The 24,894-nt window shown below is 39.2% G+C and overlaps 2 protein-coding genes across 2 annotated transcripts; both read right to left on the reverse strand.

Moving 5' to 3' along the window:
* Positions 1–4,551: 4,551 nt before the first annotated feature.
* LOC104450861 (tubby-like F-box protein 8) lies at positions 4,552–12,739 on the reverse strand. Its single transcript, XM_010065566.3, is given in 7 exon segments — positions 4,552–5,365; positions 5,368–5,720; positions 7,227–7,359; positions 10,905–10,992; positions 11,098–11,536; positions 12,242–12,404; positions 12,498–12,739. Coding segments are annotated over 5 exon segments (1,305 nt in total). The 5' UTR covers positions 11,443–11,536; positions 12,242–12,404; positions 12,498–12,739; the 3' UTR covers positions 4,552–4,979.
* Positions 12,740–20,842: 8,103 nt separating this feature from the next.
* LOC104450862 (trihelix transcription factor GT-2) lies at positions 20,843–23,816 on the reverse strand. The gene is made up of 2 exons (XM_010065569.3): positions 23,356–23,816; positions 20,843–22,793 (listed from the first exon to the last, which is right to left on the reverse strand). Exons 1-2 carry the CDS (start codon positions 23,619–23,621, stop codon positions 21,158–21,160), a joined length of 1,902 nt encoding a protein of 633 aa, XP_010063871.2. The 5' UTR covers positions 23,622–23,816; the 3' UTR covers positions 20,843–21,157.
* Between the last annotated feature and the right edge of the window lie 1,078 nt (positions 23,817–24,894).

Here is a 24,894-nt window from a genome sequence, read left to right on the forward strand (position 1 = left end):
GCGACCTAAATTTAGAGAATCGGGCCAAAATAGAGTAAAGGGCTGTAAATATTTTCCCACCATGATGAAAGGAGGCGACTGACTTTTGTGTCGGTTCAGTGTACATTTTGTCAAAAAAGTACAAAAAGTGGAACCCACCGGTTATCTCTCTCGAAGGAAATTTCTCTGTGAAATCAAGCGATGACACGTTTCTATTTTTCTATTACTTAGAAAGGAATCGAGAAGGGGGCAGCGTAGCTAGAACCTCGTAAGTAAAGGATCATCTCAGGAACTTTCACTTTCAAACTTTGATATGACGTTTCATCTTATGAGAATTTTTTGAGCTATTAAAACGCTCGTGATTCGTGTTTAGGGATTTTATTCCAAGTTTTTTTCTAGTGATCAAGGGCTCTCTTTAAGGATATTGATATCGATGAATATAATCGTAAAAATTATAATATCTTATGTATCGTGTGTTGAATAACACAAATTAAGAATAAATAGCCTTTAGACATATAAACCCTGTTTAGTTATTAGGAAATGACACATAGAGTTTTTAAATAATGACTCAATGTGTAATGTAATAACTGAACTTTTAATTTATTTAATTTACTCATTGAATTGTCTTTAAATGCTCAATTTGTTCCTTGAATTCTCAATTTGTTCAATTCAATTCATAAACTACTCATATCTAAGGCAAATCAGTCATTCAATACTGGTTAGTGAGTTTTTATAATTACACTATTGCCCAAATATAGGGACGTGTACAAATTGAGAGATTATAAATATGCCTCAAAGAAAATTAATTAGCTTATTGGATTCCAACTATTATGTTCATGTCTTCTTTTACTTTTACTTTTCTTTTTCTTGTCCTTGTTCTTTTCTTCCCTTCTAATTCTTCTTCCTCCTTCCCCTAGAAGCAGCTCCTCCACCGCCGTGGTCGATGTTGTTGCCCACCAGCCATTGCCACCACCATACTCGTCGTCATACTAAAATCCAACCGAAGCCATTGCTTCCCCTCGAAGGGCATATTTGTATCCTTTTGCGGTAAATATACATTATCTAATTGCCTCATAATTTTAGTGGATCTTATAATCCTTGCAAGTACAAAATAATCTAATTCCCATTCAAAGTCAACTTAGTCGAGTAGATCATCGCATGATAATTTAATTTTTAACGAACGATATTAAGAAATTACCTTTTTGCTCTAGATACTATCTATATGTGTTGATGATAACAAAATCATTTATTAGAAAGATGTTGCCATTTGAATGTTTTAGACACAGATCATAGCACCAACACTGTCATGCATGGCATCACAAAACTGGAAGCAATTTACATTACAAGGATCAGACAACGCTGTAAGCATAAAACAATCAATTAACAATCACATCGAAGGAAACTTGGAGATTTTTAGAACACTAGCAAGGTTCGAGTTTCGCATTTTGCTTCATTCTAACCTTCATCCACACTCGACTTTATCTTCTCTTATCCCTTAAGTTTTTTATGTTTTTGATATTCACTACATGACATAACCATTCACTTGTTACAACATCGTTTACCCATCTCATGGCACTTTAGCTCTACTGGTTTATGCCTTAGTGAGAATTCGATGTGGAAAAAGAGAACGTAATTTATCATAGAATTGATGCCATAATGAAAGAATAGTCAATACATAAGAATAGTCAATACATACACATGTTTGGATGTCATTGCCTTTAAAAGGGTAGAATATACTTTAGTAAAAGGGGAAAAGTTCATGAGGCGATCACCAATGTTGAAAATGGTCCCCGTGATCTGATTTGATGCCTGGCGTGCACTTTGTCAAATTAAAAATTAATATGAGTATACTGCTCTCTAATAGTGTAAGTTCTTAAAATATCAAATACAGATGATATGAACATGTAAGTGTGATCGAGAGAATCTTTGAAAGGGAAAAGAAAAGCCGGTCTCGCTATATTACGTGATAAAATAATTAATCACTTCTTTTCCAAACAAAAAACAACTTTAAGAATGGGGAGGACAGAGAGGGAGGGAGGGGTAAGCTGGTGAGGGCTTAGTCTAAAGCAAGGAATAAGAATCAAAGCAATGCAATCTGACGTACTAACCGATGGCATCCCCCACACTACTGTGTGAATTGCACCCATTTCGGGAATGAGATCATTGACTCTCCCTTCCCCATTTGTCATTGCTCAATTAATAATGGAAATCCTTTTGGGTTCTTCTGCATTTCTTTATTTGATTTCATTTGAGTGGTGCATCTCTCTCCCTCTCTCTCTCTCTCTCTCTCTCTCTCTCTCTCTCTCGCATGTTGTCCGATGGACATAAGTAATCTACATAGGTTTCAGCCGGTAGGTGTTTTTTCTCTCTCTTTTCCATGGGTAGGTATGTTAAGAGGGTGGACACCCATTCGAGAGAGAGAGAGAGAGAGAGAGAGGAGGGAGGGAGTGGGAGGGAGTGGGAGGGAGTTGAGTTAGGTGCTTATCATCACCGTCATCTTGGGTCTTCATGCTTGATGGAGGCCATCGTTTACAGCTAGTTCCGGAGGTAGAAGGAGACCCATGTTTCAGCTTCAAGCCTCCATGACTAAGGCAAGAGAACTAAGCATTTCTCCAGGAGTCTCAAGTGCTCACTTCTCGCACTCTGTCAACCCAAATCTCTCTTCCTCCTCCTCCTTCTTTTCTCTCTCTCACGCACACAGAGGATCACAGCAAGTAAAATTTGTATAGTTATTGTGATGCTTCTTCTCGTTATACTCTCTTCTATGGATGTGTTCGTTTAATTAGGAGGTTTATCCATATTTATCATTCACTGGGTTTTTTTTTTTTTTTTTTTTGTTGCCCATCTCTGTGTGTAGTTATGATTATGAATAAACTAACGACTCGACTCATATAAAAGACATTCGTACAGGCTTCCCTTTTCTCTTATATCTTGAGCGCCTGTAGCAAGTGCGGTAGGGTAGTATTGATAATTTGTTTAGGTAAACTATGATTTTATTACTCAACTTATTTAGAGCACTCCGAGAATTAGCATATGACGGAATCATGTATGCGAATCCTAATATACCGAGATTTAGGATATATTATTATCCATGGCAAGCAGGGTGTGCAAGGCCACCGGCCTCCTCTCACATAACTAAAGCGCTTGTCTGAATTTATCATGTGCAATAGGTTATTTGTATCACAATTCATTGGCCATGTCTCAACAATACTCGGAAACTCAAAATTGAACATACTTGTCTTATTTCATTTCGCTGTAATAATCGATTTTATTCACCGCAACAAAATTAATTACTAAATGAAGTAATATTTTGTACAAATAATCGGACATTGTTAAGAAGGTTAGCCCGTAATTATAAAAGCATAATTGTTTAGCAACGTCACATCAATACAACATATCGTATCATTAATGCGCTCTTTTAAAGAAAAGCCTCGATTACAAGAATTTTGGTGACACCAGCAAATTTGCCCTAACATGTCACGGTCGGTTAAATGTCACCGCTAAAACAGGTGATGCGTGAATTAAAGAACTGCTAGCATTGGAAACCCCTTTTCGATAAATAGAAAACAACTACATCCCATCATCAATTATGGAAGAACCCCTGACAATTGCACTCGGCGGCTAAAACTAATGATTATCACCTCTCTTTTGGCAAAAAAGAGAAAAAAGAAAGGCTAGAAGAGAAGAACATGTCTACATCCACGGGGGGATTAAATTAATCGAATCGAACTTATCGTTTGAAAGAAAATTTGATCAAGTGGGGGGGTGGTGGCTAGAGGACTTTCCCAGCAGCTGAAGGGACCTCATGCTTTTCGACTTTTAAGTGCTCTTTTCCAATTATTTTGATTAGAGTAAGAAAGTGGAACTGGACTGGACCGTGAGAGTTTGTGCGTTCTTTGGCTTTTCACTTCTCTGCAAACACGGCAGAATTAGGATATCTTTTATATTCGATGATTCGGCATCATTACCGAATCACCGATTGGGGAGGGAGTGAAGCGGCCGCGTGTAATTCGGCCCGACAATTCACTACTGAAAAATAAAGAGAGTCAAAAAAGGTTCAATTACAAAGTTGGTCTGCAAAGGAAGAGCACAAATTTCGAATCGAATATTTGAATGTCTAGCTTATTTAACCGATGATTCGGAACTTGTGACTTGACTTTGAAATTAGTTCAGTTCGATGCACGTCCTGAGCAAATCTTTGAACGATTTGTGCCGCGTTTCCAAGCCACAGCGTAGCTCGTGTGGAGACTCCGGAGATGCCATATTCCTGGCTGTGTACGAGTGTCTCGAATCAAGTACTTTTAAGGAAGTCCCTGAAGATAAGTTTCTTAAAAACAAGAATGGTTCACTTCTATTAATAATAACTAACCCGTCTCGGCAACAAATTACAGCAACAATAACTTGCTCAAACCAAATACCATCAGCACGTTCAGCCATACCGAGCAAGCGAGGCCTATCGTCGGGAAGACGTAAGGATCCAGTCTCTCTTTCTTTCCTCTTCTTGGGTAGGATGTAAGCGATAGAGAGAAAGGCATACAGATCTTAACTAATCAGACCAAAGGAAATTACACCTTTCCAAGGATATAAGTTCATTTGAGGAGCAATAAGGTTTTCCAATTGCTTCGATTATTTACAACAGGCGAATAAAAGGGAAGATGGAATAAAGACCAGCTTCATCCATCATTAATCTCCCAATTTTTGGAAAGTCAAAGAGTTCAATTATCCTTTACAAATCAAAAGTCGTCGCAACATAATGGTAACAGCACAAACACACACAAGAAGACCCCAATGAAGCGAACTCGAAGAGGGATCAATGGGAGAGAACTCCAAGCCCTCTCTATGAAAACTTCTGCAGTTCCAAGGTCTAACTACCCTGCTTCTATATAGATAACACAAACTCTTTCTAAAACCTTCTCCCACATAATAGATATCTTTACAACTCCCCTCATTTTCTAAAACCTGACATTCTTCTTTATAACCTTATTTATTACCTACCGATTTTATTCACACGCCAATTTGGTGTCAAAGCTAGTTAGACAGATGGCAAAAGCTTGAAATGCAGATAGAGGGTACCGGTAATCCATAGTAAACATATCCTTTCCGACCTTACCAAACTGAAGTATAATTTTATCATGGTCGCAATGAGATGGCTGAGATGGCTGAGATGGCTGGGATGGCTGGGATGGCTGAGATGGTGTTGGTGCTCCAGCTGCCTGGTGGTTTCCAGCTATCAACTGAAAATTCTTTACAGAGGCTACAGTCACTCTTCCGCGGAAGTTAAGGCACCAACACTGCAACTGTTCATGCCACCTTGGCGCCTTATTTTTAAGGACCAAAGGTCTTTCTTTTCCCTCATCTTCCTCTTCATGGGGGCCAACGATGTCCAAAAGCGGGAACTGCTGAATTCGGTTGAATTATCAATTGATCTTGAGAAAGAGATGCTCCGGAATGAATCTTCCAGTGAGCGAGGAAGAATCTCTGGCTGACCCGGGACACTGCTGCCTGCCTCAAGGGCTGAGGCAGGAATAGAGTGCATTATGCAGTGCATCCTCCGCGGACCCCGCGTGCCCAGCACATTCAGCTCGTATGTGACCTGAGCTATGTTGTAGCTGCCGGTGGGGACCTTAGGTGACACTTTTTTGGAGTGAAATCTGCGGCTCCGCCCAGGTGGAGAAAGCTGAGCATTGTTGTATGGAGGCTGTGTATCATAGATGATGAACTTGGTGCCAAGAAAATTAGATCTGGAACAAGAGGGAAGAACAACATATTGAGTAGTGTGCAATCTTTCATTTGCCAAATTTTAACCAGTTGTCTTTACTAAGACCTACTTATTTCTAGCTTAAGAGCCTCTCCCTCCTATCTATCCATATTATCACGTTCAAACAGTCAGGTTATGTTAACATGTCCCATGCTCAACAGCAAATGCACCCAATGGACAACATCATACACAAAATGATGCATCAGATGTGCATGTTCGTGGAGAGTATTAGTTAATGGCACAAAGAGATGCCAGTCTTGAACTATTATTAACATGGTCTTGTTAATGAGTGCTTCCAGAGCACTAGTTAATCATACGTAACAAGGAAAAATTTTCAGTTCCAATACATTGATTACAAATAACATGGGAAAAATGCATTGAAAACGACACTTTCTATATTAAGGTGTTTATCAAGTGGGCACTTGTCAACAAAACCCTATTAACATAAGGCTCAGCTAAAAAGCCAATAATACAGAAGCTCTACAGTTCAAGTTGGCGCAAATGCTATCAACAACAGCAACAGCCTAAAAATCTGCAAGCCAGCTTCTTGTTTCCCAACTTTAAAGGTTTACCATTTCATAAATCTTTTTTTCTTTATAAAAAAAATAGGATGGAGAGGGGGGCAACCAGTGCTAGCAAGCCTTCTGGGCCTTACTATAATGGTCTTACGCCTGCTTCAAAATGTTTGATTTCAACCATAACACATTTCGCACCACCCACAACCCAGAGGTCAGAGGTTGGCCAGCCGTCAACGTAGCCCCACCAAGATGCTAGTAGCCACAAAATCTCCCCAAAGAGGTATACCGAAGCTAGGCAATATAACACGAACTGTTCAGATGTTTGCTCAGGATGTGAATCGCTCATGAACTCATGGAACACGGATGACCACTTTACCACTAGGCCGACCACCATAGTGGTAATTGTTTTCCATTTCTTTTTATCTCGCCAGTACCCAAAATAGTACAGTCAGGAACTAAGAATAATTTGCACTCCCTTTTGGTATCTTTCCTGGCCTAACAATGAATAGAGCCATCTTATGTACTCTTTTATCAAGCCACCTTGGCAGTTAGAAGATTAGCTTTAATTAAGCTGATAAGGGTTTTGGTCTCTTATGCTGTATAAACAAAGCCATCTTATCTATTCTTTTGAAGATCCTTGAATATTAGCACAACCATTACAAATAGAACTACTCTCCTAAGAGAATTTCAGGAGAAATAGTGATACCAGTACAAATAAATCACTAATGCTTGTGTTAAAGAGTATTAGTTTCATAGAATCTGTCACAAACTAAATATAAAGGCATGGCCTAAAGAAGATATGATTGATGGGCTGTCCCAATCCAACAAATCCTAATGACCATCAAAAGGATCAAACTTTTAAATTAAGCAAAATTCCTATCCCTTGATAGAAATCTTCAAGGGTGTAAACTTAGTATCTTTGTCTTTAAACACAATGGGAAAGAGGATAAAACACCAACAGCTTCTCTCACCTCAATTTTCCAATGTAGGTGTTACTTGATCTTGATACATTATCCACATCCATGGAGATCACATACTCAGTGCAAGTAGTTCTCCTTGTCCGTTTTGCAGAGAGAAGGAACTTGCCATTCTCAACCAGCAGACCTGCGAAGAGATAGGATCGACAATCATTAAGCCCCGTGCATAAATAATAAGAACCAGGGAACTGATTCAAATAGGAGGCGATTATCTTTTGATAAGTGAGATGAGAGGGTGACTATAATGCCTTAATATAAGCCTTCAGGTGACAAACAGAAAACAACAAAATGAGAGGCTTCTTAGAAAGGAAGGACCTCTAAAATCATCAGCACATCCATTCGAAGATAGTTTGATTGCTTGAAGACATAAGAACAAAAGTGAGTACCACTCTTCAAAATTAGATAAAGAGTCTAAAATTGAATTGCAAATCCTGGTTCCCTGTGTTTACAGAATTGCATTTTCCTACAGAACAGTTCTCCCCGAGCAGTTTATCGAATCCACGAAGGCCCACGGAGAAAATTGGTCCAAAGATAAAAAAAAATAAAAAATAAACCTTAAAATTCTCTTTAAACGTCTAGACATTTTTAAATATAAACAAGAATGCATAAGTAAGAACAGCATGGTAGGAAGTGATTCAAGACCATCAGGCACTAACAGTAGCATTAATACACTAGGACCCACTGGTGCAAACAAAGGGAACTCTAGCAGCCCTGACTGTTTTATAGCTAAAGAGCCGTAAATCCACTTTCTCGGTCTAGTAATGTACAGACTCAACAGGATTCTTCAAAGTGGATTTCCTCCACTGTACACAAAAAAGAAGGTTTTAATGACAAAATCATACTAGGTATACATTCAAGATTAAATTCTGAACTTTGGAATCTCCATTTAAGTCCATCAAAATAAAAATTATATGGAGTTCAAGTTCAGCAAAGGTAAGACTCCAGGTGACTTGGTAGTAAGAATTGTAAACCAGGATGTACAAAGGAGTTAAGTGATTAAGTAATCTTGAATCTACTTTGTGAATAGATGAATCGAGATATTGGAATCTCAAGAACCAAACACACGCAGGATAAAGGAATGGAAAGATGCATCTGGTGTGTTCAACAATCGCAAAAAGAAACTTAAGGTTAAGTACAAAGGAGCAACACGGGCACTACAGAAGTATAATAAAAAAGGAATTGATGAGTTGAAACTAACTATGGGATAAGATTTCAAATAGCAACATTCATGGAAACGAATTATGGCTGCAACTGTGGACAAGATGAAAGAAGTTTGTTCAAGGTGATGGGACACATAGAAAGACAACGTTTGCATGTTTAAATGAAAGATGCAATTCTAGAGTGCAGATTAGGGCTACAAGGAATAAGGAAGACTTGAAAGCCACGGAACAAGGCCGTAAAGAGAGATCTCGACTTTTTGGATCTTTTCTTTTTAATGATAATTAAGATTTCATCAAGAAGGTAACAAGGGAGTATCACCCCTATACAAACGGCTTGGAGTAGAAGCCACCCACATACAAACTTATGCATAAAAGACTGTTTCTAACCTCTCCAACAAACTAGATGAAGGCTTCATACAAAAATGAGTGGAATCGCATGAGAAGATCCACATAGTGAAGTCATAGAGAAATTGGGATAAAAACTGATGTTTGTTGTTTCTGTTGTCTGGCTTACACAGTGAGTTTTTTGCATCTCTCTGTCATGAACTTGGCTTTCCATTCACTGTCATCGTGCAGGTAAGACAAGTATAACTGAAGAGCTATTTTTGGTTTTAATATTTGAGATGAGGGGAAGGAGCAGAGTGCTAGAAAACAAGTCTAATTCTATTTTTTCATTAAATTGGACGAGTGGATAAGGAAGGTCATTTATGAGAAGCTTTCGCGAATACCGTCAGATCAGGTAGAGGTCTGGTCATCCAATGGTTGTAAAATTAACTTCATTACAAACGGCTTGGAGTAGAAGCCACCCACATACAAACTTATGCATAAAAGACTGTTTCTAACCTCTCCAACAAACTAGATGAAGGCTTCATACAAAAATGAGCGGAATCGCATGAGAAGATCCACATAGCGAAGTCATAGAGAAATTGGGATAAAAACTGATGTTTGTTGTTTCTGTTGTCTGGCTTACACAGTGAGTTTTTTGCATCTCTCTGTCATGAACTTGGCTTTCCATTCACTGTCATTGTGCAGGTAAGACAAGTATAACTGAAGAGCTATTTTTGGTTTTAATATTTGAGATGAGGGGAAGGAGCAAAGTGCTAGAAAACAAGTCTAATTCTATTTTTCATTAAATTGGACGAGTGGATAAGGAAGGTCATTTATGAGAAGCTTTCGCGAATACCGTCAGATCAGGTAGAGGTCTGGTCATCCAATGGTTGTAAAATTAACTTCATTACAAACGGCTTGGAGTAGAAGCCACCCACATACAAACTTATGCATAAAAGACTGTTTCTAACCTCTCCAACAAACTAGATGAAGGCTTCATACAAAAATGAGCGGAATCGCATGAGAAGATCCACATAGCGAAGTCATAGAGAAATTGGGATAAAAACTGATGTTTGTTGTTTCTGTTGTCTGGCTTACACAGTGAGTTTTTTGCATCTCTGTCATGAACTTGGCTTTCCATTCACTGTCATTGTGCAGGTAAGACAAGTATAACTGAAGAGCTATTTTTGGTTTTAATATTTGAGATGAGGGGAAGGAGCAAAGTGCTAGAAAACAAGTCTAATTCTATTTTTTCATTAAATTGGACGAGTGGATAAGGAAGGTCATTTATGAGAAGCTTTCGCGAATACCGTCAGATCAGGTAGAGGTCTGGTCATCCAATGGTTGTAAAATTAACTTCATTACAGTTGTAAGGCGAGGTGATTAAGAAAGGTTCCTCTTCTCCCTTGGATGAGTAGGATAAGAAAGGTCATTTATGAGACACTTGTGCAAATAACTACCCGGATCATGTCGTTGACAAAATAAAAAATGAAATCTGCGCAATTAAGAAGGCGAGAAAAATTGTATCTTTGCATGGGATTAACCAAATGGAGATGAATTCGAAACATTTATTGATACACAACTTTTAGCCAGACATGGCCTCAACAAGCAGTTTAGCATTTTAGACCTAGTTAATAAGAAGCTATGCATTCATAAATCAATGTAAAAACAAAAATTGTATCTTTGCATGGGATTAACCAAATGGAGATGAATTCGAAACATTTATTGATACACAACTTTTAGCCAGACATGGCCTCAACAAGCAGTTTAGCATTTTAGACCTAGTTAATAAGAAGCTATGCATTCATAAATCAATGTAAAAACAAAACAGGGTCGGAGGGCAAGCAGAATAATTTCCAAATATCAAAGATTACAGACTTTTAATGTAAAAGCACGAACCCCCAACAACCCCCCACCCCCCCCAAAAAAAAAAAAAAAAAAAAACAACACAATCAAATTAGTCTCCTTCACTTATACAAAGAAACTAGCCAGGACTTTTCAAAAAAATCAATACTAACTAGATAATTAAACTTTCCAAGTACAGATCACTAAAGCTGTCTACTTTAAATTTCAGACACCACGGCCTTTATCATAAATGACACTGCAAGAACTGTTCAAGTACCAACAAGACAAGCCAACAAGCACTCCATTTTTGACATCTTTAGTTAGAAAACTGGGAACTTACCAGGGCCAAGGCAGAGGAAGAGGCGGTAAGTCAATTTAGATTTGTCCCTTTTGATAAAACACTGAATAGCTCCATCCCGAGGTCCTGGCTGTCCGAGACAATTGGGGAAACTTTTGTCAACTCACCAGCTAAAAAGTAGAACAGAAATATGCACTACAAGTGGCCCCAACAATGAAATCTTTAAGGAAAGTACCTGCTTCAGTGAGACAGGGAAAGTAATCTTGCCAGAGATTTCAGGACATCTAACAATTTCCTTGCACATTGCCCTCCATGATCTGCAAACTCCAGCACAGGCAACAACATGTTTCCGAGCAGGCCAAGTGGTCTCACTCGCCTCTAATCTCCTGATAACGTCGCGTAAAAGCTCAGGAGGAAGGCTGGCCCATCTGCTCGTTTGGATCACCAGGGGCTGATCATGGAAATCTTGAGAACCATGTGATTTCCCTCTTATGTGGCCAGGCAACCTCACCTCAAAACTTCGCCTGGATAAGCTTCCAAACCCATCCCTTATGTCACGAACTATGCTACGGAAAGACATTTGCTCCAGCTCGGCGACAGATTAGGAACGTTAGACTATATTCTAACGTGGCTGCATCAGCTCGTCTCCGCTTGAGTCAAACAAAAATGACGAACTGTAACGTATACATATCACATCAGCTACAACAAACTCAAACTCATGAATAACGCTTAGTATCTAAGAAAGACGACGCCATAAAGGAACATAGAGTGGGAATATCTCATTGCAAGATAAGGAGATTTGCAAGAAACCCTAAGAGACCTAAAGCAGCTCAAAATACGGAGGCTTTGCCAGTGGTGACTTTTGAAGGGCTTTGGACCCCATCGGAAACCCAATTTGCCATTAAATCTAACCAAGCTATGCCTACCCCAAGTGGAGAATCCACAAAAAGAATTCATGAAAACCACAAAAACAATAAATAAAGAAAAAGCTAATCAGACATAATCCCCCATTACAGAGCCCTATGGAGATCCTAATAGCATTATTATCCAAGTCAACACGGTGCTTTACAACAGAGCACCCACTATCACGCATTAAAATGACAATCTCCCGTGAGTACATACTTCACATTTAGCATTAGCAAAAAAAAAAATATTCTTGTCTTCGACATGTTCTCTAAGGTATGGGCTGGCCACAAAAAAATAGGCCGACATCGTCGACTTACAGTCAATCTTTAAGAACAAGTTAATGATCTCCTCCTAAAAATACCACAAAGAGTCGAATTCCCGCCTCGTGAAGTCTCCGTCAGTTCAATTCGAGCAAGCAACTAAAGGGCTTCATCACATACGAGTCGGAAAGAGAAAATTTTCAAGTAGCGAACCTGCAGAAAAACCAGCTCAAAATGGCGGAACGCGACCTCGGCGAGTCCTAATTTAGGCGAAATCGCTCTTCCCGTTACCAGTCCCAGCGAGACCGACGAAGATCAGAGCTCCCAGACACGCTCCCGCGCGAAACGGCGAGACTAACGACTCGACCTTCCGCTCCTGCTCCAGTTCAACGCCGGAAAAAGGACGGTCAGAAAAAGCCGAAAAACCACGCGGAAAAAAGAGCAGACGGAAGGGATAAACGGAGCTCACGAGCCGAGCAGGAGCCGCGAGCGCGCGCGCGCGCCCCGAGACGAGGGTTTCGAGCTCGGAAGAATCGAGAAGCGGGGGGACGGAAGATCAACGGAGGCGGCGCGCGACCGGAGATTGCATGCTCGCCGGCGGAGGGATTTCGCCGGAACGAGGAAGCTTCGAGATTTGTCTTCTCCGATCGTCCACTTCGCCACTCGCTCTCTCTCTCTCTCTCTCTCTTCTGTGTGACGCCAGCAATGGCAGACTGACGTGACCTTCGTCTCGTTATATAGGATTCCACGAACTAACCTTTTTACTTAAACAATAGAGATAGATAAAAAAAAAATAAAAATATATATTTTTAATTTTGTTGATGTAAGAATGTATTTTGTGTATGGGTCACGATGCAATTGGGATTATTCAATTGATGCGAAGGATAAGCTCAATCCCTAATATTTTATAGTAGCTGCTAAAATTCAAATAAAACATCTCAAAATATGGAAATTGGAATTCCCAACCTGTGAAGCTACTATTCGTTCTTGTAGAGAAATTATGAATGAATTCAAAATCAATTATTTTTATAAAGAATGGTCGACGACATGAAAATGACACGTCTTACATGATTTTCGTTGTAGTTTCCTTTTTCTAATTAAAGGTTACTGACTTCGTGAAGAAGTTATGATTATTTATATGTGGGGTTTTTGCTCTTACAAGTTTAAGGATTCCTTTTTAATATTTTGAAAACAACAAAAAATTATTGGAATTATACTAGTAGTCAGACAGCTTGGATGAAGAGTAGTAACGGTATTGAGGTGGCAAGCAAGCAAATCTTGGATCATGCATAGTGAAACCTGTTGCGCTATACAAATAAAGACACATCTAGCTCGTGGTGACACATTTCGCTATGGATTATTTGCATTCTTTGTAACATATTAAGAAAATAATAATCCTTCACAAAAGTAATGCACCTATTAAGAAAAAAGAAGATGATAGAATTCAAAAGTGCCAGTATTTCCAATACATAAGATATAGTTTATAAATTTCTATGGAGTGTAATTTCAAAGTGAAAGATTGTATCCGGAAATAATGTTGGATTAAAAATTATAAATAAAGGGCCGATGAGTTAGGAGAGGGAAACAATTTATTTATACCGACCAAAAAAAAAAAAAGGAGGAGACCATCATTTTGTCTACGGGGAACATTCTGTTAGGTCACCAGATATTTAATTAGCCTAATCATCCAACATAATCTAGAATTCGCTTATCCTAAGGACACGTGTTGCTTTCTTTTCAATTCTAATTTTCATTCAATTTTCTTATAAAAATTGTCTGCTCTCATTTTCATGAACAATTCATAATCCAAAAGTCAATACCAAGATTGATTGCTAATTATAGATCAATCAAGCTTCCATTTTTCATACATAATTTCACAACCCATTTCTGACTCAATTGAATTCACTCTTTCAAAATCTAAGTGTGGTATTCATCTATAATGAGGATTTTATATTCATATTAGTTTCTGCGCACATCAAACATATAATATATTATCTTCAAAGTTGTCTATTTTTCCTTTTTCATCACCTTAATCTCCTAGAAAATTTGAGAAAATCCCACAAAGCCCACCACGAAATTTTTAAATATTATATATATTATTATTTTTTTACTCTAGAACAGACGGAACAACAAGAGTTATATAGTATTTTTGCAGGAATGCAAATCGACACGCAACACGAAAAAAAGGAGAGCGCATGACCTAAGCAGGATGTTAACTGGGTACCATTAAGTAAATATTATATATTTTTTTGGTCGAAAATATTATATATATTAACTGGGCCGACTTTAATGTAATTTTGCAATTGTCGTTCTTGATAAAATCAAGGGTAAAATGACGCCAACTTATTTACAGAGTTAGGTCTACCCTTCCAGATTATTTTATAAAATTTAATGAGTTATCCTAAATAGCAGCACGTAAGCAAAATCAATTAGATGCTCGTGTTCGAGATATGGATTGATGACGACTTAATCTGAAAATTTAATCTTCCTATCTTTTAATCCACGATGTTGTAATTACTGTTCATCAGCTACATGATCTCATAGACACTCCAACGTGGGATATATATGGGTCACCTCTCCCTCCTCGTTTGCCTTCCCCACCGGCAGCAAACAAGCTGCCGCTGTGGCTCCGATGACCGCCCTTGTCGGGCCGCAAAGCTCGCATCCGGGTCGGGGCTCGCCGCTCGTGATGAAGGTCTAACGCTGTTTTCTGCTCATGGCCGGTAATGAAAGTGACAATGTAAACTTTCTTTTTGTGGCGGTGCACAATTACTAGACAAATAGAACGACGAGCACCGGATATAACAAATAATTAACACAAGAAAGTCATGGTTTAGATTTCTTATCTCTCGTTTATGCTCATGTTATTAGAAAATAGTTTCCCGTTTGGTTCATTAAATAAAGTTTAATTAGAAGGTAGTTTTCAAAGAACTTAGTTTCAAGGAAAATGATTTTATTTTTATTACGTTAGGTTGTGTTTTGCTAAAAAAAAAAAAGAAAGTAGAAGTCATTTTCGATCTTAGTTACTAGAAAATATAAAAAACACACATTTGAGAAAAGTCTTAAGTTCAAACCCGCGTTTTGAGACCTGGACTCGGTTGTTGAGGTCTCAGGCTTGGCCGTCACAATCCCAGATGTAGGCATTGGGTCTTGGTCTTGACCTCGAGCAACTTGGCTTGATCGGTGGGACCCCAACCAAGCTTTCAAGGACTCCATCATGAGCACTGGTGACTCAAGCTCAACTTCAAGGGTCCCTAGGCTTAGTCTTGAGGAAAATGGTTTTATTTTTATGCCGGGATTTTCAAGTTTGTTACCATAAAATATAGTTTGTATTTTGAAAAATAATTTATGATTTTTTTAAAATTGGGGTCTTTTTTTTTTTTTTGGGGACTCCATCATGGGCAATAGGGACTCAAGCTCAACTTAAATAAGGACCCAGGTTTATACGATTGATTGTTTCGACAAAAAATTTACATGATTTTTTAAAAAAAAATTTTCTTTTGAACTTAACGGTCGAGATTGTGATAAAAATGGAGAAAATATTTTCCGCCAAAAATGGAGAAAATATTTTCCGCCAAATAGGCAAACGCCTTCAGTTACTCTTACGTGTCTATGGGTACACATTTTTATGTATTCACAATGGCGACATCGTAGAAGGCAAAAATCACAAAAATTGACCTTCACAGAATTGATTTAAATCAATTTACGTCTTTAGCAAGGGACTTTATTTTAGTCAAAATAGAGCGTTGGCTCCGATCCTCTACTCAACCATAGGCTACAAGCTGTCTTTCTTTTCTTCTCTTTTCTCCTCCCCTCTTCTTCTTTTCTCTCAATCTGCAGATGTGAGGGTTGAAATGTCACTCAGTTAGATGGTTTAAGACTTGCGCAAAGACCACGGTGTTAGAAAGGTGAAGCAAAATCAATATAACCGGCGGTACGCAAAGCATGCATTACTACATTGCCATTCCTAGAATCATGAAAAGTATTATTATCCCATGCGTCCACTTGAGTGATATTACTTTTTCGTATTATATATGTTCGGCAAACACTTGGGGTGCATCTATATGTGTTAAGTAGTGCATGTTTCCGTTGATGATAGTATATTATATAGACGTGCTGGGTGAAATTGTGAATAATTATATCATTTGTATATAATTTAATTTATTGCAGGTTTTTCATAATTTACCCTAAATGAGAAAATTTCAGCCATTACATCACATGGCATGTTTTTGTCAATAACAGTATATTGTATAGACATGCAGGGTGATATTGTGAATAATAATATTGGTCATATATAATTTAATCCATCTCGGGTTTTCCATAATTCACCCTAAATGAGAAAAAAAATCATACCCATTACATCAAGGTTGGCATCATGTCAAAACTTGCAAAACCAGCACCGTGCAAGGATTTCTACTGCCAAAATTAGTAGCTACATGGAAACCTCCTACAAGATTGAGGGTGACCAAGCATGATATATCCTTTTTTTCTCTCTTTATATAATAAAGAAAATCTTAGGAAAACCTAAAACAACATTTGAGAGATCAAATCCTTAGTAAGAATTGATCATATGTTAATCTCCAAAATATCACTCCTATGTAGGTTCCAAAAATATGATGGAAGATAGAGCTCTATTCCAAATTTTCTTTACCACTCAATTTCATATTATAATTTTTTTATTATAACCTCACTCCAAGACTCACAATTTTTCAGCAAATAAAACTACCCCTAACTGGAAACATGGACAAGATCATTGTGGCCCACCCAATGAAGGCCCAAAACTTAATGGGATGGGCTTGCTATTTCCTTAAAGAGAGTATCTTCGAGGTCAACCTATGTTGACCGTACTTGTGATTGGAGGTCATCATTTGCATATCAAGTCTAAAGTGCTAATGTTGCTGAATTCAAACATTTACTTTAAAGCATGCCAATCATTAAACTAGGACCAAGTGAAATTGATGTATTGGCATGCCATAGGCCAGTCACATCCTAAGAATATATGCATTCTTCTGTAGCGTGCGTCACTGTATAATTTGTTCAAAAAATAAATGACATTTTAAGGGACATATACTATTCATTAAAAATAAACTGTTTCTTATTCCTATTAATAGGTTTGTGAAAGAGTTGATAAATGTTAAAAAAAGGGAAAAAGTGAGACGTGTAAGTGGTTTGGTTCGATTTGATTTTTTTGGAAAACCGAACCGAACCAAAATCACTGTTTAATTCAGTTCAGTTTTGTTCGGTTTTTCGATTTCTATTTTTTTGTTGTTATATATTGTACCCCTTTCAATAAATTTTTTATTTTTTTTTTTTCAATTATTAATTTTTTATTAATTTTTCCTTTTATTTCTTTGTCTTTTTTCTTCTTCTTCATTTGGCTAGTCGATGCGACCAACCAGAGGCAACCGCCCAAAGGCAAGGGGAGGCTTCACCTCGCTTGATGCCAGTGAACTCAAGCCCACCTAATTTGGTGAGGTCAAGCCTCCCACAAGCTAGGCAAGGCTCCTAGTGAGGCTCTAGCTTACCTCTAGCAAGAAAAAGAAAAAAAGAATGAAAAATATTTAAAAATTACTTTTTATAAAAGAAAAAAATAAAAGGAAAATGTATTTGATGAAGGAAGTGAGATGGAAGAAGGTATGAAATTTTTAGATTTTATTAGTTTGGTTCCGTTAACAAAATCGATTAAAAAAATTTTGGTTTTTAATATTATCCGAACTGAAAAAAAAAATTGAAATTTTTAATTTAGTTTAGTTTTTGATTTGGTTTTTGACACCCCTAGAAAAAAATACTACAGAAGTTCTAAACCTAACATATGAATAAAATCAAGTTCTAAAGCATCCAATTGAATCTATGAAAACTATATTGAAGGGTTTTGCTCTTTTCCCTCTCTATTGGCAAACCCCCTTATCTTTCAAAAACTCTCCCCTCTTTTGAAGTTCTCCGATATTACTTAGTCTTTGATTTTATTTTTCTTTACTATGACTATCTTTTCTTTTCTCTCTCGTTTTGTTTTGGGAGTTGTGTGTGAATAAATTTCTAAAACTAACCTTAGGTGAACATGAAGACCAGTTCGGCCATTTATTTAGTCGGCAGCCATTGAGGAGGATGTTTGTGCAAGGTTCCACAACTTTTCGAGAATAGGTTGCTCTCCTCTCCCGATTTACATTTACGTCTAGATCCGAGAGTCATACTATTCCAAACTAGATCTATATATAAATTTGGGAGTTCCTTCTATGTATTTGACGATGGTAATGAAAACGTCGAATCTAGTTGTGCACCGCAAGCTGTTGCAAATGGAGTGGAAGATTTTGACGTATGCTTATCACCAAATCTAGTGCTTGGCTTCCAAACATTTACAGTGGTAGATCTCTTCCACAGTTTTTCGAGATTTGCTAGGCTATGTACATCTTGAGTATTATGTTAAAAAGTGAATGAAATCTTTCTTTTGACAAATAAAAAAAAATAATTTAGTCATCCAACCCAAAAAAAAAAAAAAAAAATCCAACGTAGTCCTAGATTTTTTTTTTTTTAAATGAAAATGCAAACAAGCCTACATGGTGGAACCAAAGCTTTATTTTCTTATGTTGATTACTTCCTATGGAAATTAATGTATTCAAAGTGCTATCAAATTATATGAATAAAAGTTGATAAGTTAAAATTTACTAAAATGTAGATTATTAAAGTGTTACCAAGTTACCATCAAGTTAATCGAAGAAAAATCACCCTTTTTTTCTTTTTTTATCAACATTTTTTTTTTACACTTGTCAATATTTATTGGAAATTGCATGTTGGGTGAATGAAATCCACTTCTTTAGGCACGGAATAGAGTTCCATTTTGGGAAATGGAAAAATTTCGATGTTCAAGAAAGGATAAGATTCAAATTCATTCGTGGGTGATTTGAGGAATGGCTTGGGAAATTAATAACCCACTACTATACTAATTTAAAATGAACAACATTTGGATATGTTCCACATGCCATTCATCCACCATAATTAGACCATAATAAATATTTACCATTATTCTTTTGTGGGTCCAAACGCAGCCTTGTATTACCCGAAACGACATCATATTTTTTCAAGGATCCACTAAGAGAAAAACTCACGGAAAAAACGAGGGTTCTAGTGTCAGTGCGTGTTTCAGCTGCTCAACGAAAAAAGGAAGTACAGAGGCGCCTGTCATATCACCATTTTCCCCCTTCAAAATGGCCAGATTCTCCATCGTTTTCCGGCCGCTTTGCGTGATGCTAAGAAAGGAAGGGCTTTTGTTCATCCTCTTTCACTTCGATTTTTTTTCGTAGTTTCCTTTTTTTTTCCTATTTCAAGAAAAGGGAGGGAAGTGGATAACGATAAAAGGAAAGGAAAAAAATATCTCAAGCTGGAAGGAGGAAGGAGGTTGGAAGCAAATGGCCATTGATGGCAACAGCCAAGGAGGGGGGTCTTCCCTACACTTGTACAATTCGCTGTCCATTATCATTCATCTCCATGTTTCCGAACGCGACCCGTCGAGTTCGTGGGGCCAAAACTTCTTTTTTGGTTGGACCACCGCCATTGCCTTAACTTCACCAAAGTTGGACACCAATATGGTAGGGCATAGGCAAGTGAAAGGAGATGATAATTATACACATATGGCTTGAAATGTGTGGAATCTGACACATGTAGATACAACTCGTGAGAACGACCGGAACCGGTACTGGCGAGACTGCAGTTGGGATGGCAAAATAAAGATGCAATTGCCGTCGCTAGAACGATGATACATTTGATATGTGACTATACATACGATAAAAAACTAATGCAAAAACATCCTTAGAATTCATTGTAAAAGTTTTTCTAACGTGGTTAATATTGTAATTTACCCTTAGAATTCATTGTAAAAGTTTTTCTGACGTGGTTAGTATTGTAATTTACCCTTAGAATTCATTGTAAAAATTTTTCTGATGTGATTAATATTGTAATTTACCATTATACGAGTTGATCTAATAAAGTTAGATATAAAAATTCTTAGTAAATTTAATATGAGATTGCTAGTATTAGCCGAGTAAAGTCCGATCTATGATAAAAAAGCTTGTAACTGAAAGCTCTATAAATAGTTTTCAAGTTTCTTCTTTAATCCTAAAAGCACGCATCGCCTCATAAGGAGAGAGTGCAGGGTAGTCTTATTAAAGCCGGTGTTAAAGGAGAGCGATCAAGAAGAAGGCTTGAAACTTAATGTGACCATCGATATCCCGCATCAAGGACAACGATCTCCAAAATAGGTGCACAAATCACTTGCTCTCCGTTATCATGTTCTTGAATCCTGGCTATGGTGATGTTGGAGTACTGATTTCGAGGCTAACATCCATATAATGTATCGAACAAATAATTATTATCGAAATTATACATCTCTAGTATTTTCGTCGAATAGTCATGATGGAGAATGAGGGTGGTCCCAGAATAGACGTTACATGTGAGTTCTAGTGAAACTCCATATATCTCACCGGCACCACTTGAATTTGACGAATGGGATGCCCTACCTTCGGCCACCACGCCTTTAAGTTGCTAGGCCATGATGTATTTAATCTTAGAACAATGTTAGATTTTGCTACGCACCTAAATAAGTCACCAACCAATGTAGGTCAATAGCTATTTTTCTTCACCTTTTTTTTTACTACATGATAATTTAGCAACCGCCGCGAAATAATAGATTGATACGTAACAAGAAATAATTAAACTTCCACATGCGATTTAGTCATTTCATATGAAAAGTGACTTCTCGATGATTTTAACGCGTGATTAGTGAATAACTTAATTAGAATAATCAAAACCGAAAATCAGAACTCTCGGTCAAAACTCGCTCGTGCAAGAAAAGCGACACAGACCCAAATTCTCTATTAACCACATCATTTACACCAGAAATGAAAAATCTTATCCTGTTCTACATGTATCTCTATCCCCAATGTGAAATTTTATTTTCTCAACCCCAAAAAAATCGTAATAAATTGGAAATAAACATGAAAGTCCGCTCACCTTTATCTGCAACAAGCCCATTTCGCTCTTGCTTCGGCATGAATCCGTCCACCGCATACCGACGGGATCCGACCCGTTCATCGATCCCCACGGAGTCTTGCCTGAACCCGGTGAAGTGAGCCAGTTTCACTCGGCTGCGCCCATTGAAGACGGTTTGCTAGCCACGATCTCGAACTCACGGCCGTCGTCATCGCCATCGTCATCCTCGCCCTCCTCTTCCTCCCGATCGATATTGCTGGGGTCGTCGTCGTCGTCGTCGTCGTCGTCGTCTTCTTGGTTTTCACCAATGTGGTTCCCTTCCATCTCATCCATCTCTTGCTGTTGCTGTTGCTGTTGCTGTTGCTGTTGCTGCAGCTGCTGCGGAGGCGGCCACTGCTGTTCCGGGGCCACCATCAGTGGAGCTGCCGTGCTTATCATCGGACTGAACTGAGTGGTGCACGTGAACAGCGTCGAAGAGCCGAGGTCGCCGCTCTTGCTGCTCTTCTCTCGGTATAGCTCGTCGAGCTGCTGGAAGTAGGGGCACGTCTTGGAGTCCTCGCGACGCTTCTTGTTGGATTCCTTCACCTTCTTGAAGTACTTGTTTATGTTCTCCCACTTCTCCTTGCACCGCTTCGAGCTCCGCTCGTACCCGAGCCTCCGCATTGCCACCGATATATCCTCCCACAGCGGCCCCTTCGGCCCGTTCTCTTGGTACTTCCCATCGAGATTCGTTCTCAACCTTATCAGTGCCTCGACCTCCACTTTCGGCCACCTAGAAGAGCTCGCCGCACCACCTCCCCGGGGGGTCGCAAAATGCACCCCATTGTCGGCCTTTGGGACTTCGATGCTCCTCATCTGAGATGGAAGGGCCGCCGCCGCCGCCGCCGCCGGTGGCGGCACCGTGGATGGTTTTGGTGTAGCTGGGGTTGGCACTGCCACTAGCTGTTGCGACAGCGGGTTATTATTCTGGGCCGGCGAAGACCTGCGGCTTTGCTGTTCCGCTATCTTCTGCAAGAACGACATGACCGCCGTATCCTTGGCTTCGGCAGCCAACCTCTCTTGGGCCAGGATCTCGCGCTCCCGGGCAAGCCTCGCGGTCTCCTGCATCCACCACGACTCTTCTCGGGCGGCCCTCTCACGCTCGCACTTATCGATCATCTCCAGGAAGCTGCGGTGCAGATCCTCTTGCTTGTCCATCACATCCTTGATCACTCTCTCGAAGAAGTCCCTCCACCTTCTCTTCCGCTTATTGGGACGTTTTCCTCGTGGCACCCCCTCATCCGAGAATGTTGATGACGAGGTCGAATTGGAGGTGGGCTCTCCAGGCCGGGCGCCCCTGGGGAAACCAGAGTTCGGTGGAGGAGGAGGAATGACAACGGTAGGGTTTGAAGGTGGTGGGAAGGAAGGCATCGTGAAGTTTAGGACGGTGGAGGAAGTGGCCAAGTTATTCTGTGGGATAATATTGATGTTGTTGTTGTGGTGGTTACTCATGTGGGTTGTGGATAATGGAACGGCGGCGGTGGGGACGTTAGGGATGCTGTGAGGCCCGATCACCGCCTGCATTGCTGGGGGCTGTGCTGCCGGAGCTGGAGGCCTTGGTGGTGGTTGCGACGAGTGGAGGGTGTGATTCTCGAAGGCCTCCAATTGATCGAAGAAGCGGTAGGCCTTGCCCTCGTGCTTTCCGGTCCTACCGTCCTTGGTGCGCTTGTGGTATTTGAAGACGTTCTCGAATTTCTCCTTGCATTTCTTGGCACTCCGATGATACCCAAGCTCGCTCAGCTTCCTGTGAAAACAACAGTCACAGAATAAACAAATCTCACACTCGCATCCACGGACAAAAACATCAACAGCCCAAAAGTATCTTCCTCGAGCGCACAACCGCACGAGGGACATACAATTATCAAACAATAATCTGGATATTGAACTAGGAATAAGCAACGAGAGAGAGAGAGAGAGAGAGAGGCAAAAAGATAATTGAAAGGAACTCATCTGAAGTAAAAGCTTAACGAAGATTTCTCTTGTTTACTTCAACAGAAAAGCAAAGACAAGACAGCACAGACAAACGAGTTCCCTCGATCTGAACTCGACTCTCCCCCTCACCGAAAGTTCACCTTCATTAAATCCACATACGAGCAACCCCAAGAAGAAAAGGACAAAAGAACCGCACATGTATAGGCAAGATTATCGTCCTAGACCCTGGAGATATTCTTGAAACATTTGGAAAGTGGGGAGAAGATTCAAAAGAAAAGCAGATCTACTGCACCAACAACTTCGCAAACGCTCGAGCTTTCGCTTCAGATCGAAGTAGAAACAGCTAGGAAGATAGAACTCGGAAGTCGAATTACCTGGAGACCTCTTCCCAGAGCGGACCCTTTGCACTCGAGTCCCGGAAGGTCACGTCCATGTCCGACCTTATTTTCAAGAGAGCCAGCGTCTCCTGCCTCGGCCACCTATTCCCGCCGCTCTCCTCCCTCCTCCTCCCTCCCTCCTCCTCGCCCGAATTCGGCGCGAAGCTGCCGACCTCGGCTGCCCCGGCTGCTGCAGCGATCGCTGCCACAGTCTCCGCCGCGTCGCCGGACGCTCCCGGCACACTCGGTGCGTCCCCCATCATAGGATTCTCTCTCTCTCTCTCTCTCTCTTTCTCTCTCCCTCTTGCAGCAGCTGAACGGAGATGTAATGGAGGGCAAGACAGAAGAGGAAGAGGGAACAGAACGAATCTACCAAAAAAAGGAAAAATAGAGAGAAGGGTTAATCCCCAACAAGGGTTTCTATGAGAGGAGAGGATGATCAGTTTGTGGTGAATACAGTAACTTTTTATATTTTTGAGGTGGGAGGATCTGCTTGTCAATCTCAAGAAGCTAGCTAAAGCTTTTTTTTTTTTTTTTTAATATATTTATTTCGGCTTTTCTTTAATTTATATATAGAAGAGAAAAAAAACACATCTGAGTGTACTCTTTTTCTCTTTTCCTTTTAGCTGAGGAATCTGCAGATTTAAAAAATAAATGATTTTTTTGGGATGGTTGGTTCTTCTTAAATAAAAAGGAAAAAGGGAAGAAATTTATAGTAGGGAGCCGATCTTGTCCCCCCTCAGTAAACTATAAAAGCGGCACAGAAGGTTGCGTAAAATAAATGAATTTTAAAATACGAGCGTGCTGAAAATAAGATAGATATAAATTTAACTGGCTTTGATTTATTTTATTTTATTTTTCTTATGTCAACAGCTGCATATGGAGACAATAGTGATAATAAGTTGGTTTTTGTCTGTCCAGCTAAATTGAGTTAAAAGCCGGCCCATGTAGGCCACCCCTATTCCCTCTCCATTCTCTCCCCACTTCCTTGTCTTCTTTTTATATTTCATAATTATCCCCGATCCGATACGATCAGTTATTCTAGAAATTTAAATCTTTGGAAGAGTATTTCTTATAATGTATGTATATATATATAGACGTTCGTATCTTTGCATTGACATCCGTGTATATATATGAGCGTAATGCGAGAATCGATCTACTTTTCAAGACCATATTATAAAAAATACGAAATTAGCAAGTTGAAAGCAACTTGAAAATCGATACATCTATTTTTGCAATGATATACATCTTTGTCAAGGAAGCATCAAGGCAAGTTCCTAGCGCCACGATTACCACCTTTAGAGTATACTAGAAAATAAATAATTTCAATTAATTTAATGAGAAAGTACTTTCCAAATCCTTTTCAAAATTTAAACAAATTTATATTCGTTACGCAACCCATGTGAAAAGAGTCGCACATACTATTTGATTCAAAAAGGGTATTGCAACCGACATATATCGTGTACTAGACATGATTAGTGTAAAAATCGATTAAAAATGCATTTCTTTTTTAGAGAAATGAATCATCACGAGACT

This window comes from Eucalyptus grandis, chromosome 6 (assembly GCF_016545825.1).
Source record: "Eucalyptus grandis isolate ANBG69807.140 chromosome 6, ASM1654582v1, whole genome shotgun sequence".
Classification (NCBI taxonomy): domain Eukaryota; kingdom Viridiplantae; phylum Streptophyta; class Magnoliopsida; order Myrtales; family Myrtaceae; genus Eucalyptus; species Eucalyptus grandis.

Bases quoted from the DNA above. Each gene is read 5' to 3' on its own strand.
- LOC104450862 (XM_010065569.3), bottom strand. From the start codon at position 23,621: ATGATGGGGGACGCACCGAGTGTGCCGGGAGCGTCCGGCGACGCGGCG. The intron at 22,794-23,355 runs GTAATTCGACTT...TTGTTTTCACAG, and splicing joins CTCTGGGAAGAGGTCTCCAG to GAAGCTGAGCGAGCTTGGGT.